Below are 16,862 nucleotides of genomic sequence, written 5' to 3'. Positions count from 1 at the left end.
AGGGTTTGTCAGCCATTTATCCCCGTTGGTCCTTTTTTCTGAGGAAAACCATACTGTTTGTCTCTATTCCTAGATCTTTGCCTCCTACTTAACTTTCCACTGAGACAAGGTTATACTAACTGTCTCCTCGTTGTTGCAGGCTCCACAGCCCCAGAGCAGCCTCCAGCGTGGCATTCCCACATCTGCCCGCTCCATGCTTTCAAACTTTGCACAGGCTCCCCAGTTGTCTGTGCCAGGTGGCCTCCTTGGTATGCCAGGTAAGAGGGGCTGCTCTGAGAACATTCCTAGGGGCCACAATTCTAGTAGCCCTGTTAGGTGAATTGTTCCTTCCTTTGCCTTTTTTCCTTAGGGTATACCTCCTCACTGTTTTGTTATTTAGCAGATGTTTGCTAAATTTATATTATGTTCCAGCCATGGTACACTACAGTTTTGGTGCTGAAATCGACAGTCCCTAACATTATAAATTTTAATATCTAATGTGCCTTCAGTGAGCAAGTGGTTATCGATTTCTCTTAGCTAAGACAGTTGGGCCAACTAACCTGTTTAACTGATCCAGTGTTGCTTCTTCACAATCATTGGCCCCCAAATCAGAGCAGATTCAGTGATTCCATCTCTTTATAATTTTTCTCTCACCGCTGTTTTATCGATCTGTTCTCTGTCATCAGGAATGTGTTCATTATTCCTAGTAGAATTAAAATTTCAGGAAGATCTCTTTCCCTAAAGCTTTGGAATAAGAGGGTAGTTGCTATTGAAATAAAGCTAGGGGATGGGGCTCTAGCTCAGTGGTAGAGCACTTGCCTAGCATGTGTGAGGCACTGGGTTCAATCCTTAGCGCTGCATATAAATAAATAAATAAATAAATAAATAAATAAATAAATAAATAAATAAATAAAGGTATTGTGTTCATCTACAACTAAAAAAAATATTCAAAAAGAAAGAAAAGAAATAAAGCTAGTCAAGCATAGATAGATGTAGTTAAATTCTGGTGTTCCCTCCCCATCTCCAGATCTGCAGCCCCAAGGTATAGTACTGAAGGCAGTGTCATTTCCTCTTTTAATACCTTTCCATTTTTCTCTCCTGGGTCTAGGTGTCAACATTGCATATTTGAACACTGGCATTGGAGGACACAAAGCCCCCAGTTTGGCAGACCGACAGCGTGAATACCTTTTAGACATGATCCCTCCCCGGTCTATATCGCAGTCCATCAGTGGACAGAAATAACGCCTGTTCCACTTGTACTACCCCAACCTTGAATCTTTTACCCTTTCCTCTACCCCCAACTTCCGTCGCATGCAGTGCCTGTACTGGTGCCTACCATACACGGAAAGCAAAACTGAAAAACAGAAGACAAAAAATAGAAATCAACAAGAAAACACACGCCCTGCCCTGCCACCTCCCCTTTATTCACTGCTGCGATCTGTTCTCCTGCCGCTCTATCTTCTCTTTGATTTTCTTTTAACAGTGAGGTGGATCTTTGCCTCTGATAGAGGTCAGAAGGAGGTCCTGGGGAGAATTTAAGCCCTCTGACGTGTGTTTCTAAAGTTTGTTTTATGCTACAATTATTATCATTTTTAATTATACTGTGTGTCCTCCCTTTGTTCAGTGGACGGTTAAACCTTTCTCCCCCCCAGTCTTTTTCCTTCCTCCCTCTCTTTCTTCCTTCCTCCCTCCTTTTTTTTTTTTTTTTTTTTTTTAATAAACACAATGACATTCAGTTCAATGATAGGAGCATTGCAGATTGCAGTAGGATCCTCAGCTGCCAAGTAGGACGTGACTGGGAGTATTGGGGGCAAAGATTTTGAATGCACTTAACCTGAGTTGTGGGGTGAGTGGCATCAAGCAAGGAGGATTAACACCCTAGCTGTGGGTGTTTTGGGGATGGGCAATTTAGGAGACAGTGTTTTAGTATTGTTGTTTGGCTCTAAGAAAGAAAGGAAAGAACCTGCAAGGAGACGCTTTAAAACAACTACCCTGGAATTTACTTAGGAAAGGAGAAGAAAGAAGTATGATAGTTAGCATAATGATAAGCCAAGGAGGACTGAGACCAGGTCCTGGCCTCTGGATGCTGGAGGAATACAGTTGGTCTCCTGACCCCAGGGGTATGGAAGTCTGTTCCAAGCCAACTAGCCCAAAATAGCTTCATCTAATTTCCTTTGTAAAATTGTCCCTCCACCCCACTCTCACTCCCTTTTTAAAAATCCTAATCTTCCCCCGCTAACCACAGCCCCTGGTTGTTCCCAGGCTGTTTTTTGCTGGTATCCTAGAAGTTATATGAGTATGAATGAGTCAAGTGACAAAAGTTGAAAATAGAGGAAGAGATTTCTCTCCTAGCAGTTGAGAGTCATACATTTGTCTGTCCTTCACCCTCTAAGTGCAGGGAGGTAAGAGAAAGGGCCCTAATCAGCCTGGAGTCCTGCCCTGACTGTGCTACACAGACTGCAGAACCAGCTGCTTGATGCCAAACAGCTCACTGTCAAGACCAACTCTGGACCTCTGCTCTACAAGTGTTGTCTTTCTCCCGCCCCTGCCCCCCATTCTATTAATTTTGCTCTTTTGTTTTTGTTTTTTTCTTAAGTGCTACTAATGTAGAGAATGAATTGAATTGTGCAATGTTGCTGTTCTGGGGATTAGGGAGATTAGCATCCCATTTGCCCACACTGTGGGGGAAGGGGGTATGGACCAGGCTGTTTTTTGAGGTAAGGGAAGGCCCTTAAAAGGAAGGGTTTCTGCCCTCCTCGGTAGTGAACACCCACCTGCCTCTCCAGCTCCAGAAGCTGCCAGAGTGCGCTAGGGACGCTGTTAGCAGAGTGGTGTGAGGAGTTAATATTTTGCCCTTGAAAGCCACCTGAGGAAGTTCCCTCGTTTTTATTTTTTAAAATTAAATAATTTTTTTAAAGTAAAAAGGCACTTTTAAAATTAACACATACACACAAACTGCACATCTTCCCCATAAAATTTGGGGGTAGGGTGGGAAAAGGAGCTGAAATCAGGCTTAGTCCCCCACTCTGGCCTCTACTCCCCACACCCCAGTGCCACTGAGGGTGATTATACTGGCCCTACGGGCCATCCTGGCTTTTTTTCTTTCCTACCTTCCCCCAAATTTCATTGAGCACTTAATAAAGGAGCAGAGATACAACCAGTGTCTGGGCTCCCCAAGTGGTGAAATGATCTGAAGGCTAGACGCTAGTACCAGGAAGTGTCAGGTCGTTTCGAGTATTTTTCTGGGGAATGTCATACCCCTGACTGTAAGTGGTGGGAGAGGGAGGGGGGTTAATGGAACTGGGTCTGGGATTATTTTAAAATTATATATATATATATATATATATATATAAAGATATATTCTTACATCTTTTCTTTGCCCTCTGTGCTTTGAAAGCACTGGATAAATCGTTTGGTTTTGCTTTTCTCTCTTCCACAAAATTGGAAGCTTTTTTTTCCCCTTCATGTTTTTCCTACAAGTCATTTTGCTTTGTGGCATGTCTGTCCAGCCTCCCCCACCCCATGATGAAGTGCCATTTCTGTTATGTCTCCCTGACCCCCAGCTCAGAGGTGCTCAGAGGTACAAGGTGCCCAAGTTTGTCAGTTGAGATTAAAAGTTAGGAACAGAGAATGTGCAATACCTTCTGGCTGGGGGCTGTCCCTGCCCTGAGCTGAGTCCCTGCCCTGGGAGCCAGGCCACCTTAAATGGGATTTGGAAGTAAGATGTGTAGAGATGGGGAGTGGTGGGGAAGGAAAGCCCATAGTCCTGTGTCTGCTTAGGTGCTGAGACCATAGGGGAGAGGGTAGAATCTTCCCTATTTTAATCCCCTCTGGGTCGATTACATAGACGCTGCTTATTAACTAGTATAGCTCTGTGACCCCTTTGTTCAATTGCTGAGGTTTGATTTCTTACCCTCTCCACCCCGTCTTCATACCCTTCCCAAGGATTAGTGATGGGGCAAGTTCTCCTTAATCATGGTAAAGCATTAGCTTCCACTCCCCACCTTCCTTTTCCCCATCTTCTGTCTTCCTCAAGTCTCTGCTTTTTCATCTGATTGTCTCGTTCCCTCCAAGTCTAGTGTTGCTATCATCCCTAGGCTTTGTAGACACTAATCCTGTGCCCTGAGGATGGGAGGAAAGACCTTGTGTTCACAGAGTAGTCCTTTACCCTGGACCTTTGAATTTCCAGGTATTATTAGAGTAAGGGTCCCACAAGTTGTGCCTGGCTTCCTCCAGACCTAGTGGCACTAAAAGCACTCATTCATGGATGGTGTCTTAACTCCCTAGAAACCTGAGACAGGTGGATTAGTGGTAAGACTTGGGTAAAACTGGGGGACAGAGGTCCTTATTTGTTAGTTTTATTTTGTCACTTGACCACAGCATCTGGACTCCCTCCATCTCTGGAATAAGTATTTCCCCCACATTTTTGGATTTATGTATGGTAGACATTTTTTTTTTTTTTTAAAGACACAGATAAATGTTTTCCTGCTTTGGTTACCTTTCCTTTTCCCTTTGAAAGGAATTAGCTGTAGAACTGCTTTGTAAAGATGCTTCTTGATATTTTACTTTTGTTCCTTTTCCCCAACCATTCCCTTTTCTCCCCATTTCTCCCGAAGGCATAACCCTTCTCTCCACACACCCTATCCCATCCCAGTCCTAGGCTCCCTTCCCTCTCATCAAGATCTTCATTAGCTTATGATATTTGCTGCCGAGATGTTATAACAAGGACTCATTCGTGTATATAAGCTATTTCTTGATCCATTTAAAAGGAATTGTACATTGTGTAGAAAAAAAAAAAAACCTGAAAAAGAGAAAAAAAAAAAAAGCCCTAGCCATGGATATTGTGAAACTGTGTTATGTCATTTTGTAATGTGCCCGTTTGTGTATGATCCGTGCAAAAGGGTTTCTGGGGAAGGGGAGGGGGTAGGGAGGCAGGGCTGTGGAGGGTGGGTAGGGGAGTGGGCCGGGCCCAGCACACTGAGACTGGCAGCTGCTCCAACCCCATCCCTCCTTAGAGATGCCACCTCCCCCACCACCCACCCCTAATTTGTGCCTTGCCTCCCCACCCTGGAGTAGTCCCTCCGGGTCACCAGCACTGCCTTGGCAGAGCCCACTCCCTACCCTAACCTGCCCACCCTCCCTGCCCCCCAGCATTAGGTTGATACTGTGGGGAAGTGCTGGGGTTTGGGAGGCAGCCGAGGAATGGGGCAGTTCCCCGGGGGCATCGAAACCAAGTATTATTATGAATTGTAATTGTATTTGCACTGTTTTTTTTCCCTCTGATTGCATCAGCATATATACAATATACCTATATAACAAAATTCAGTGTCAAGCTTTCTTATGCAAGGGATTTCCCCATCTCACCCCCCCCCCCACAAAAAGAAAGAACCTAGTCTAATGGACCTTTGAAGATGAATTGTCAGGGGATGGTAGGAAGAAAGGACCCCCTTAGGAGGTCTCACCTTTTGAGAGCCACAGCTATCTGCACAGTTGTAGACTATGAATTGAGGTGAGGTTGGGTTCCTGTGAATGCTGGGACAATTTGTCCAGGACTGTGGAGAATATTAAATAAAGATAAACACCAGTACAAAGAGTGACATGGCCTGGAGATCTAGGGTCTCCTAACTTGGCTGTGTGCTCTTTGGTAGTGTTATTTTTGTGGGTCTCAAGTTTTTTTGTTTTTTGGTTTTTTTTAATCTGTGAAGGAGGAAATAATCTGGCCACCAGTGTTGAGATTCTGAGCTTCCTTCCCTCCTGCCAAAAACAGAAATCAGCTTGAGGTGAAGGAAATGTTGGGCTGAGACAATAGGGAGGAAATGAAAGTGACTAATGTTGAAGTAGTTACATATGTGACAATGCCCTTGGAGAGCTGGCAGTCCCTTGCCTGAAGTTTTTTTGTAAGAGGTGGCAGAGTGATGTTCAGGAGGGCAGTTAGACCAGTGATATCTTTGCCCTCGTGTTTCTAATTGAGAGCAGGGATCAGGCCCCAAGCCCATCTCAACCAACTACAAAGCCCTTAAGGATGGTTGACCTTGGATGCCCAGTGTTTGGTCTAGTTACTTCCTTTGTGAGCTACAGGATATTGAACTTCCCCTGTCTTCTTGGTGACAAAATGCAAGAGCCCACATCTTTCCTTCCCTCAGTTCCAGTCTGAACCCCTAAAGGCAGCTTTTTCAGTCTCGTCTTCAGGGGCTCAGTTTCCCTTAGCCTGGGCTGAGTACTCCCACTCTCTAACTTCCTGGCTGGTAAAGCCTGGAGAGGTACAGGATGATGGGTGAGGCCTTGGTGAAGGTGGAAGGATGGATTGGAGTTTGGGGTGGGGTGGGGAGCAGGGAGGTGGGATGGGAAATGGCCTTCCCTGAACAGGGTGGGTGGGAGGGGAACAAGACCCTTTTGCACAACTCTTAAGTTTCCTTTTTTTTTCCTTTTTTTTCTTTTTTTTATTTCTTTTTTTAAATCTCATTCTAATTTTCTGCATTGTTTGGGAAATAAAGTGAAAAATCTAAGACCAATAGAAACTGGTTTTCAAAAAAGGTAAATACACTCCCATCTGTTTCAGATGCTGCTGATCATTTCAGCAGTGACAGATTCAAATAATAAGCTAATTTTTGGAGAAAGGATTAAAAGAAAAAACTTTGTAATATTTATCACTTGCAAGCTATGTTTAATAAAGAAAGGAATGGTTTCTAAATTTCCCTGTGGCTTGTGCTTTAGTCATGGGGTGGGGGAGGGGCAGTTTGGGAGAATTTTAGGGGTAATTGGAAGGTGAGTTATCACTTATACTCCCTACAGTCCACTAATGGTGTGTCTTTGATTTGTACGGTTTAATTACGATTACTTAAAGCCCTTTCCTATTTCTGTGTACTTTCTTTTCTCTAATAGTCCAAAAGCCACTGACCCTCATTTCAGTTACCTGATGAGTTAATGTCCAAAGATATCAGGTGTGGTTGAGTGGGTCCCCATTTTCTCCTAGGGAGAGGTGCCTCCTGGCTGTCCTTGGCCCTTCCTGTCTAGTAACAGAGTCATTTGGAACTCTGGCTTCTTTAGGTGGGGCCTTATCACAGTAGGGGTTCCTGCTGCTCTTTTCATAGGATGCTGCAGTCTGTCCTTCCTGAACAGCCTAAATGCAGCATCTCCAAAAAGACGCAGAACTGCGTGGTCACCTCCATGTCACCCTTCAAAGTTTTCCTTTGAACCCAGAGCATGAACCAGACCCCTTTTTATTTTACTTTCCATTTTGTGTTTTTATTTCCAAGAAAGGCCCAACCAAAGGGGAAGACTTGAAGTCTGGGCTGCTGTTAACCCCTTGTTTGCCTTCTACATTTTATACTCACAGATACTTCTGCACCTTGTGCAAAGCACCCCTGTGGAGGGCCAGGACCCAGCCTTTCTGAAATCTTGTCCTTGGTACTAGCAGTATTCTACATGAGCACAGCGACAGTATTTGGGGTGCCCCAAGCCCTGGGCTTTCCTTTCCCTGAAACCCTCCTCCTTTTTAGCACAGTATGGAACAGCTTTGGAGGGAGAGGCTGGCTGGGGTCGAGGCTGGGCCTTTGACTTTACAGCATGACAGCTGGATGAAGAGGGACTACGGGGTGCTGAGTGCCATAGACTGCAAAGGGACTGGTAAAGAGATGCTCTTTGGGCCCCTCAGATTGGAGGGGATGATAAGTGGGATGCTCCACAGCCTCTGAGCCCATTCTACAAGGGATTCAAGGCCACCAAAACCCCAAGTCAAACTAATCTCTTCAAAATAGAAATCAAATGGGGAGGGATCCCCAGAAGAGGGACCAATGCTTTGGATCTGGGAAGGGGCAATGGGAATTTGGTTGCTCAGAGAAAGACTTGTGGTGTTGGGTCAGGGGGGGCAATGAACTTGGCTCCCCCTTTGCCCATTTGCTGACTCAGACTATGAGAAATACAATTACTGGTCCCTCTGTCAGACTTCAGCTTGAGCAGGAAGAGAAAAACAAATCTCAGACTCGAATTCTGGTTTTGAGATGGACGTGGTGACAAAGCCCCTAGTCTTGCTTCTCCACTTTGAAGGGACATTTAAAGCTATAAATCTCTGGATAGGTCCATATTTGGATCAAGAGGGGTTCTAAGGCAGGAGTCCCTATTGAGTAACTCCAGCTGCCTTGGCCTAGATGAAGGTTATTTGGTATGCTGCCTGGAAGGATGCAGATTCTCCCGTTTCTTGATCTAGAAGGAGGAACAAAAACCACACCACTTTCCCTCCTGCCATGGCCAGGCCTGCCCCTCCCCAGATGGGGCTGAGGCACCTTTGGTTTCCTCCTGACTCCGGAGTAACAGGAACAGACGAGGTCGATTCTTTGGTGGATCCAGAGTTAAATGATATCTGGGAGGAAACCAACTTGGAGGGCCCTAGGCTAAGAGCTGTGCCATGGTCACCTGGGCCCATGTCCCAGTCCTCAAGCACACCAGTTGCCCCCTACTCTGAGCCTGGCCTGCATGAGCTGCAGCTCTGTCTGCTGCAGGCTCAGATGCTGCCCGACATTCTTGGGACCCCTGTCTGCAGAAGAGGCTTCCCAGACAAAGTGTCGGCACCATGACCTGTCTGGGACCTCCCTCCATCTTAGAATGGACCCGACCTTCACCCTGTTCCATTTTTCCCAGAGATGGAGAGGGTCACCCCTTCTTGCTCCTGGGTGGCAGGGAAACTGGCTCTGGCCTTGTTGTCCACCTCTGGTCTCCATCTTGGGAGTAGCAGTTTTCTCTGCCCATTTGGAAGCCCAGCAGGCCTCCCTCCACACCTGGTATCACACGACTGAAGACAACTGCCTGCGGTCCACCTGGTTCTCCTTCCTAAGTTTGGTGAGTGAGGGAGAAGGGCTCTGTCTCCGTCTGGTCAAATGCCACAGTCATGACTCTCCTTAACAGTTTTCCACACTACCTGGGGCTTACCTATGTCTCCAGCTGAGGAAGAGACAGAGGGGAGTGAGCTGTTTCGCCTTGGTGTGGGACTTGGATAAGGACCCTGGCCACTGGACAAACTCTGGGGGAGCTGGGCAGGCAATGGAAGGGAGGAAGGCGCCATGAGGCCCTGTCTCTTTCCCCCATCCCACCTGGGTCTTCTCCTGGTGCAGGGAGACCTCCCAGGACCCTCCCAGCCCACCCTCCGGGGCTCACCCTGCACTAGCAGGACACCCTGTGCCCTGCGCCAGACAAGCGTGCCCGGCCAGTTGGCAGCACAGACATAGACACCAGAATGCTGGACCCACACATCTGAGATCATGGGATTCCCAGTGCCCAGGACTCAAATGCCCTCCACAGCGATGGAGCGGCCATCTGTGGGAAGGCACTCAGGCCAAGGCTGGAGAAGGCTGAGGACTGGGTGGGGCCAAGGTGGGGGGATGGGGCAGCTGCTCACCCAGGCGGCTCCAGGAGACAAGTGGCCTTGGTGGCGGTCACAGTGGCGATACACTCCAGCACTGCTGTTTGGTGCACCGTGAGCGTCAAGTCCTGAGGCCCAGACAGGATCTCTGGCCTCTGCAGCAGCTGCGGGTGCCCTGGGTGTTGGAAATGGCACACTGGATCAGAGAGAGCCCTCTCCCATCCCCTGTCCTCACTTCTTTTTTTTAACCGGTGCCTTATAATCATACACAGTGGCGAGATTCGGTGTCTCATGTCGGTTCATGCACCCCTACACTCACTGCCGCTCCAAGTGCCCCCTCCAGCCCACATGCTTTGTGTTCCTTCCCTGATTCGCAAACAGGAGCTGCCTAGAGTCCCCTGGCAGTGCAGATTAGGCAGGCCCCAGCTACCGCAGGGGGAGGAGGAGGAGGAGGAGAGGGAACTTGCTCTTCAGGTGTTCCCAGGGCAGGGCCTGCAGCCGGGACACTTGCTTCCCAGAGCGCCCCCCTGGGGAAGGGGTGGGGCCAACTTCCTTTACTGAGGCACCCCAGAGCTAGAAGACCCTCCCCCAGAAAGACACCAAAGAATTCAGCCTGCCTCAGCTGTTAGGAGAAATGCAGGCATTTTCCCCCAATAGGTTCCCATCTTAGATCTAAAGCACAGCACGGCTTCATTTGATGCCACACCTTCCCACGGATTTATTACTTGTTAAATTCTTTTTTGTTTGTTTTTCTTTTTGGTACGGGGTGTTTTATCACTGAGCCACTTCACCAGATCTTTTTATTTTTAATTTTAAGACAGAGTCTCGCCAAGTTGTCCAGGCTGGCCTCAAATTTTTGATCCTTCTCTCTCAGCCTCCTGAATCATTGGGATTACAAGTATGCACACCGACACAGTCTTGCTGCTTAACTCAACAAACCCTCACCTGTACCAGGCGCTGCCCTCATACAGGGACTGCAGCTGTGAACAACATGTATGTACCACACACCCTAGTCTTCCTTCTGCTGTCACTTTCATATTTTTGTTGCCACCTTATATTTTCTGAGCCTTTCTAATACACTTTTAGATCATGATGTCCTTATTAAGAACTTTTCCCTTGGCGCTGTGGCACCTGCCTGTAATCCCAGCGGCTCCGGAGGCTGAGGCAGGAGGATGGTGAGTTCAAAGTCAGCCTCAGCAATGGTGAGGCGCTAAGCATTCAGCAAGACCCTGTCTCTAAATAAAATACAAAACAGGGCTGTGGATGTGGCTCAGTGGTTGAGTGCCCCTGATACAATCCCTGGTACAACAACAACAACAAAAAATAGCGTGCATCCTTAGGTGAACTTTTGTCAGAGATGTTTTAAAACATCCGTGCCCTGGTGCCCCTGGTTTCCCACATATACTTGCTTACATTTATACTCGGGAGCCCCCTAGTGGCTAATGCTGGCATGACTTCTCAGACACCTGTGGCCACTCCAGGCAGTCGGACCTCAGTCTGCCTCTCCCACCCAACTTGGCCTGCAAGTGGGGGCGTCCTGGGTGCTTTATCTGAGATACAAAGCATTTCATCCTCATCCCAAAGAGGAAACATGTGCAAGTGTACACACACACACACGCACACACACATGTGCTGCACACATGTCCAAAACACAGGCTGACTGAGCCCTCACTCCAGAACCATCCAGGGTTCACCCTTGTACATTTGCATAAGGAAATTCCCTCTGCCCACCTTGCTGACCTCGGTCTGCTTCTCTTTGCTTATCCTTCAACACCCAGCTTGGTGTGGCTTAGTACCGAAGCCCCTGGCCATCCCTTGCTGAGCCCCGGCCAGGTTCCCACCCCATTTTTCCCTACCTGGTGGTGAGCTGGAAGCCCATGATGGAGCGAGCCTGCCTGACACCCCGAAGATCCTTGAAATTACAAAGTGTCTGACCTCAAACAACCACAGTATCCACACCCTCCCTCTCCCCAGCCCGCCCCAGTCCTGCTTACCAGTCGGGGTCAGCTGGGCGTCCTGGCTGTGGCGGGTACTGGCCACATTTCTTTTTTTTTAATAAGAGAGAGAGAGAGAGAGAAAGATAATTTTTTAAATATTTATTTTATAGTTCTCAGTGGACACAACATCTTTGTTGGTATGTGGTGCTGAGGATCGAACCCGGGCCGCACGCATGCCAGGCGAGCGTGCTACCGCTTGAGCCACATCCCCAGCCCCCTGGCCACATTTCTTGCAACAAGACGGTAGGTGCCCACATCAGCCTGACTTATGTTGGTAATGTGCAGGATACCCCCAGGCAGCAGTGTGACCCTGAGGATACAGAAGTCACAAACCCAGAGCCTGCTCCATGTCCCCTGCCCACCACCCCATTCCACTCCTGGCTGGTGCTCAGTGGTGGTCAGTGGGATTCAGGGCCGTGCCATTGTGCTCCCAGGAAATGGAGGGCTCAGGCGCCCCCCCCCCATCAGTCACTGGAAACGCACAACTCCACCCTCTACCTCAACTGACTCTGGGTGTTGGTGGGAACAGGACAGACCTGAGTGTGGGGGCCACCTGAGTACCCAAGAGCAGCCCCAGGCCAGGCCCCGCCTCTGTGCCCACACGGCCACTCCTGCTCTCCACACTGTGCAACCCCCCGCAGTCTCGTCTCGTGTTTATGGCTTTTGTGGGTCATAAGAACTTTTATCTTTCTCCATTAAATTGTTCTTACATTTCACAGCTGCACTGGTATAAAGTGATACAAAGACAACTTTCAGCTGAACTCATTATGACTATTATTATCCTATTCATGCTTTTTCTTCTAATTTTAAAGAAATTAAAACATTTATTTGGGCCTAGTAGGGGCCCAAGGCACTGTGCACTCATGTCCAGTGGCCGAGCCAACCCTTCCAGGCCCACTTTGGGCAGCTCTGTGCCCTGTGGGTGCCCCTGAGTTGCCCCCGGGCACTTCTGTCCCCATCCCCAGGAGCAGCCCTGTCACTCATTTGCCAGCTCTATCCTGGCCCCGGCCCCCTGCCTCCCATAGCGGTTCTGGGCCACACAGTGGCACTCGTGGGCACAGGATGAGGGATTCCAGTGGGAGGGCAGGGAACCATCTGGCATCAGATGGTACCACCAGCAGACCATCCCGCTGCCAGGAAGTGGACACAGGTGTCTCCCCTCCCCCTGGCAGGCAGCACCAGCAGGCGCCTGCCCACTATATCCCCAAGCTCCCCGACAAAGGCCAGTTCAGAGCCTGCAGCAGAGCCTTAGGGACAGTCAGCACAGCCTGGAAACGGTGGTCTCCCGGGGCCCAACCCCAGATGCTCCCTCTGCCTGAGCAAGGGACCAGAAGACAGGACTTTGACCATGGAGGGGTTTGGGGGTAGCCAGGCCCTGCTGGGAGGGACAGCAGGGCCTGGCTGGCTGAGCAGAGCTGGCCACTGTCTGACTGGCCTGGCGGGCAGCCTGATTGATGGCTTCTTTCAATCAGGCCCTGGCAACGGGGAGGGGGGAGGGGGGCACAATGGTGAGGTCAGGGGCTGAGGCATTGTGCTCCCCGGGACAATGGGGTGGCTCCCTCCCTCCCCCACCAGCCCAGCTGCCTGTCTGCCCACAGGGTCACCTTCCCAGGACTCCTGTTCTCCCCTTTTCCCGTCCTGCCACCGGGACCCCAGCCTCTGAATGGAGGAGGCACATGCTTAGGCTCTCACACACTCATGGAGGACGCACACGCTCAGACTCGAAATCACAACCTCACAGCCCACCTTACTCAGCGCACAAGCACATTCTATCCCACACACACTCCCAAGGTCACAAGCCAGGTCCCCACTAGACATCTCGACAGACTCAAAGTCAAACACATGACACAGGGCCACAGGCACCAAAGTCACGCCCCGAGAGCACGAGGAGAGCTGTGAACACACGCACACACACGCACAGAAACGTGTATGCACACGTGCACACACACACACATGCACACACGGACACACACACGCACGGATATGCACACATGGACACACGGACACGCACACACATGTGCACACACGGACACAAGACACACAGGTGCACACACCCACATGCACACACATACATGCATGCACATGCACGCATACACACATGCACACACGCGCACACACAGATACACATATGCACACGCACGCGCACACCACAGCTCCGCCGGCATTGGGGAGCCCTGGCGGGACAGACAGTGGCCTCTGAGGGGCCCACAGGCCGAGGTTCTCCAAGCGGCACATCCAGGAAGACATTCTGGGCCCGGCCTCTCCCAGACCCATGCTTGCCCCGCCCCTTTCCCAAACCATGTGACCTCCCGGCTCCCAGGACTGTGCCCAAGGTCCTCCTTCCCCTGCCCTGCCCCGCCCCCTGCCTCCCGATCCCCAGCCTCCCTCTGCTCCTCCGCAGTCGCCTCCAGGCTCCTCCAGCCCCGTCTCCCCACCGCCCTCCTGCGGCTTCTCCCTCAGGCCCTCCCCCAGCCCCCTCCCCGTACCCCAGACCCCTCCCCGTGCCCCAGCCTTGGAGCAGCCCAGCCCCAGCCCCTTGTCTCCAGGCCTGGCCCCCTCAGTCCCAAGGCTACTTCCCAAGAGGCCCTGGCCATCTGCCTTCAGCCTGGGGCCCGGGCTGTGGGCACCTCCAGCCCACACTTAGGAGACAGTGTTGGGGCTCTGGCCTTGTTTGGGGGATCCCGGGATCTGGGGCTGAGTCTTGGCCGGGGGCTGGGGACTGCGATCCTGCCCTCCGCCCTCCGCCCTCCGGGAGCTGGGTCTCTTTCGGCTTCCGCCTGAGCCCCTTCCCCACCCCTATCTTCGCTGTCCCCTCCCTCCAGGGCCTGGACCCAGACAGGAGACCGCAGGGCAGTGGTGGGAGGGAGGGCCAATGAGAGCAGGGCAAAGTTTGGGGTCAGAACCGCCCCTTTCCCCGCCTTCAGAATCTTCCCCCAGCCCCCTGCTCCCGCTGAGACGGTGACTGAAGTTCTAGGGCTTCCTCCAGCCCCTGGGGTCTAGCGACTGAGCAGGGTGGCTGGGAGATCGGCAGGGGGCCCGGGGGAGGTTGTAGAGCCACCCACCCCCCTTTCCCAGCAGAGCCACCGTCCCAGGTGCTGAGGGGCCTTACCCCCTTGTTGTGGTCACAGCCCCCACCCCAGACCCCTCACCATTTTCATAGTGTCATTTCCCAAAACTGTTCTCTATTCTTCCTGGGACAATGGATTGGGGCCACCAGGGGCCCCGCAGGCGACCAGAGAGTGGGATGCGGCCTCCACCCGCCCAATCCTAAAAAGAAGAAAAGCCCAGGCCTTGTTCCCTGGCCAGACTGACCACCTAAAAGGTGCAAAAGGAGGGGGTACTCCTTGAAAAGGGGTCTGGGACCAGAAGGACCTGCCTTTGCAGCAGGAACCCATCAGCTCCAGCCTCCCCCTAAAGCAATGTCCAGAAAGATGGGGGGTGCTCCTGGAAGTGTAAGGGGGCATGACAGGGGTGGGGTTTGGGTGGGCAAGACTGGCCACAGCAGACAGGCTTCCACCGTAGGCGCTCCAGCCAGGCTGGCCCCAGCACCGCCTCTCCCTGGAGCCCCCTAGCTTCACTCTTCCCCCAGCTATGTGGCTGGCTTCGCCCTGGGCAGTTCAGGCTGCCCAGCGCACTTACGCTAAGGCTCCAGTCCTGGGCCATCACCTCCTAACCTGCTCAGCAGCCTCTCTTGTCCCGCTCACCTCCGCAGCCTCTCCCAGCTCCCAGCCTCCCTCAGCTCAGCCTCCTCCTCCCAGAAAGGCCATCCTCAGGGTCTGTGTCATCAGACTGGGCTACCTGAGGAGATTCCCACCCCTCCCCAGAGGGGCCTCCTGAGTCAGGACACTTGAGCAGGGAAAGCACATGGGGCCCAGGATCAGGGAGGGAAGGCCCAAGTCACTTACTAGCTGTGGGTCATTGGATAGGCAAACTGACCACAGTGCTTTGAACATGTGGAACCTGCCCCTGTTCCTGGCCAGGAAGTGCCACCCCATGGAGAGAGCACCTGGGAGATGTACTGGCAGGTCTCTCTGCTGGGAGTGGCCCCTCTTTTCTTCCCCCTCCATCAGCCCCAGGGCCCAGGGCTCTTGCTCCTCTGGCTTCCCAGCTCCCCCAGGCTCTTCTGCAGCAGACCTCTGGAAAGTCTCGGCTGGCAGATGAAATCCCCTGAGGAGCCTTGGCACGCCTGGGACCCTGTCTTCCCATCCTATGTCCTTTCTGTCCACCGGCTCTGTGTCGGTCCCCAGCATTTCCTCCTGACTCCGCCTGTCTCCCTCTCCATCTATTTGTCTCCCATTGGTTATTGGCAGAACCGGGTCCCTGGGAAGATCCACGTCCTGTTCCCCAGATCCTGTGAATAGGCTGGGGTACATGGTGAGGGGAACAGGTTCCTAATCAGTTTTTTTCTTTTTTCTTTTTTTGGTACCAGGGATTGAACTCAGGGCACTCCACCACTGAGCCATGTCCCAACCCTATTTTGCATTTTATTTAGAGACAGGGTCCCACTGAGTCGCTCAGGGCCTCACCGTTGCTGAACCCTCGATCCTCCTGTCTCAGCCTCCCAAGGCTCTGGGATTACGGTGGCACCCAGCTTCACTTGGCTCTGAGGTGGCAAACGTGAGGCCCTGAGTTTAGTACTGAAAGGGGGGACAGGGAGGGAGGGGGAAAGGCAGGGAGGGAGGGAAGGAGGAAGCAAGAGAGGGGGAGAAGGAGGTAGGATTCTCCAGGGTCACCTGGGGATCACAAAGGGCCTTACAAGCGGGAAGAGGCAAAGGGTAATAGAGGAAGCATGACCGTGACTGTGACCGTGACCGCCTGACCATGGAAGACAGTCAAAGCCATGGGAGGTGCTGATGCCATGTGTGGAGGGTCCATCTGGCTGCTGGCTTTGAAGACGAAGGAGGAGCCCCACAGACCAAGGACTTGGTGTCCTCTAGGAACAAGAGGACTCTCCCCGGAGCCTCAGGAGGGAACAGGCCCCTTCACATCCCAAGTCCATTTCAGTGACGCCCTGTCAGACATCAGGCCTGACTGCAGAGACTGGTAGTGTTCCTGTGTCCCCTCCCTCCCCCTCCCCACCCCCCCAGGTCCCCTTCCTGTCTGTCCTGACATTGTCTTCATGACATTTCATTCACACCTGCTGGTTGGGCCTGTGTTCCCTTCACCACTGTGTGAGTCCCAGGAGGGCGGTGTGGACACACCCCTGGCTTTGTGGCCACAGGCCAGCTCCAGGCTCCTCAGGAAGGGGGGAACCCCTACCCAGAACTCACTCCACTCTGTGGGTCCAAGCGCGGGAGCCCAGCCCTCAAATCCTGCTCAGACTTCCACCACCCCCACCCCGACTGGGTTCCGGCTGTCCCACCTGTGAGTTCCCAAGTCTCTGCCTGAGGCTATGCAGGACCCAGTCCCGGCCAGCGCCCATGCGTCCCCTGCAGTCCACCCTCTTGGGGTTTCACAGGCCCTGCCCCCTCACCAGGCCCATCCTCTATCCCCGTTTCCCCTTCAAATGAATCCAGGACACCACATCATTG

The 16,862-nt window shown here is 51.7% G+C and overlaps 1 protein-coding gene across 2 annotated transcripts in view; it reads left to right on the top strand.

Moving 5' to 3' along the window:
- Positions 1 to 5,348, top strand: part of GATAD2B (GATA zinc finger domain containing 2B) — a 100,118-nt gene extending 94,770 nt beyond the window's left edge. For both annotated transcript variants that reach the window (XM_081306711.1, XM_081306710.1), the window contains exons 10-11: positions 140 to 257; positions 1,088 to 5,348. In XM_081306711.1, coding sequence (XP_081162837.1) covers positions 140 to 257; positions 1,088 to 1,221 — 252 coding nt within the window. In that variant the 3' untranslated portion in view covers positions 1,222 to 5,348. The remainder of the gene's footprint in view (positions 1 to 139; positions 258 to 1,087) is intronic.
- The last annotated feature ends 11,514 nt before the right edge of the window (positions 5,349 to 16,862 follow it).

This window comes from Spermophilus citellus (assembly GCF_964194105.1).
Source record: "Spermophilus citellus genome assembly, chromosome: 9".
Lineage (NCBI taxonomy): Eukaryota > Metazoa > Chordata > Mammalia > Rodentia > Sciuridae > Spermophilus > Spermophilus citellus.
The sequence above is the reverse complement of the archived record's forward strand: the minus strand, read 5'-3'. Positions and strand labels throughout refer to the sequence as shown.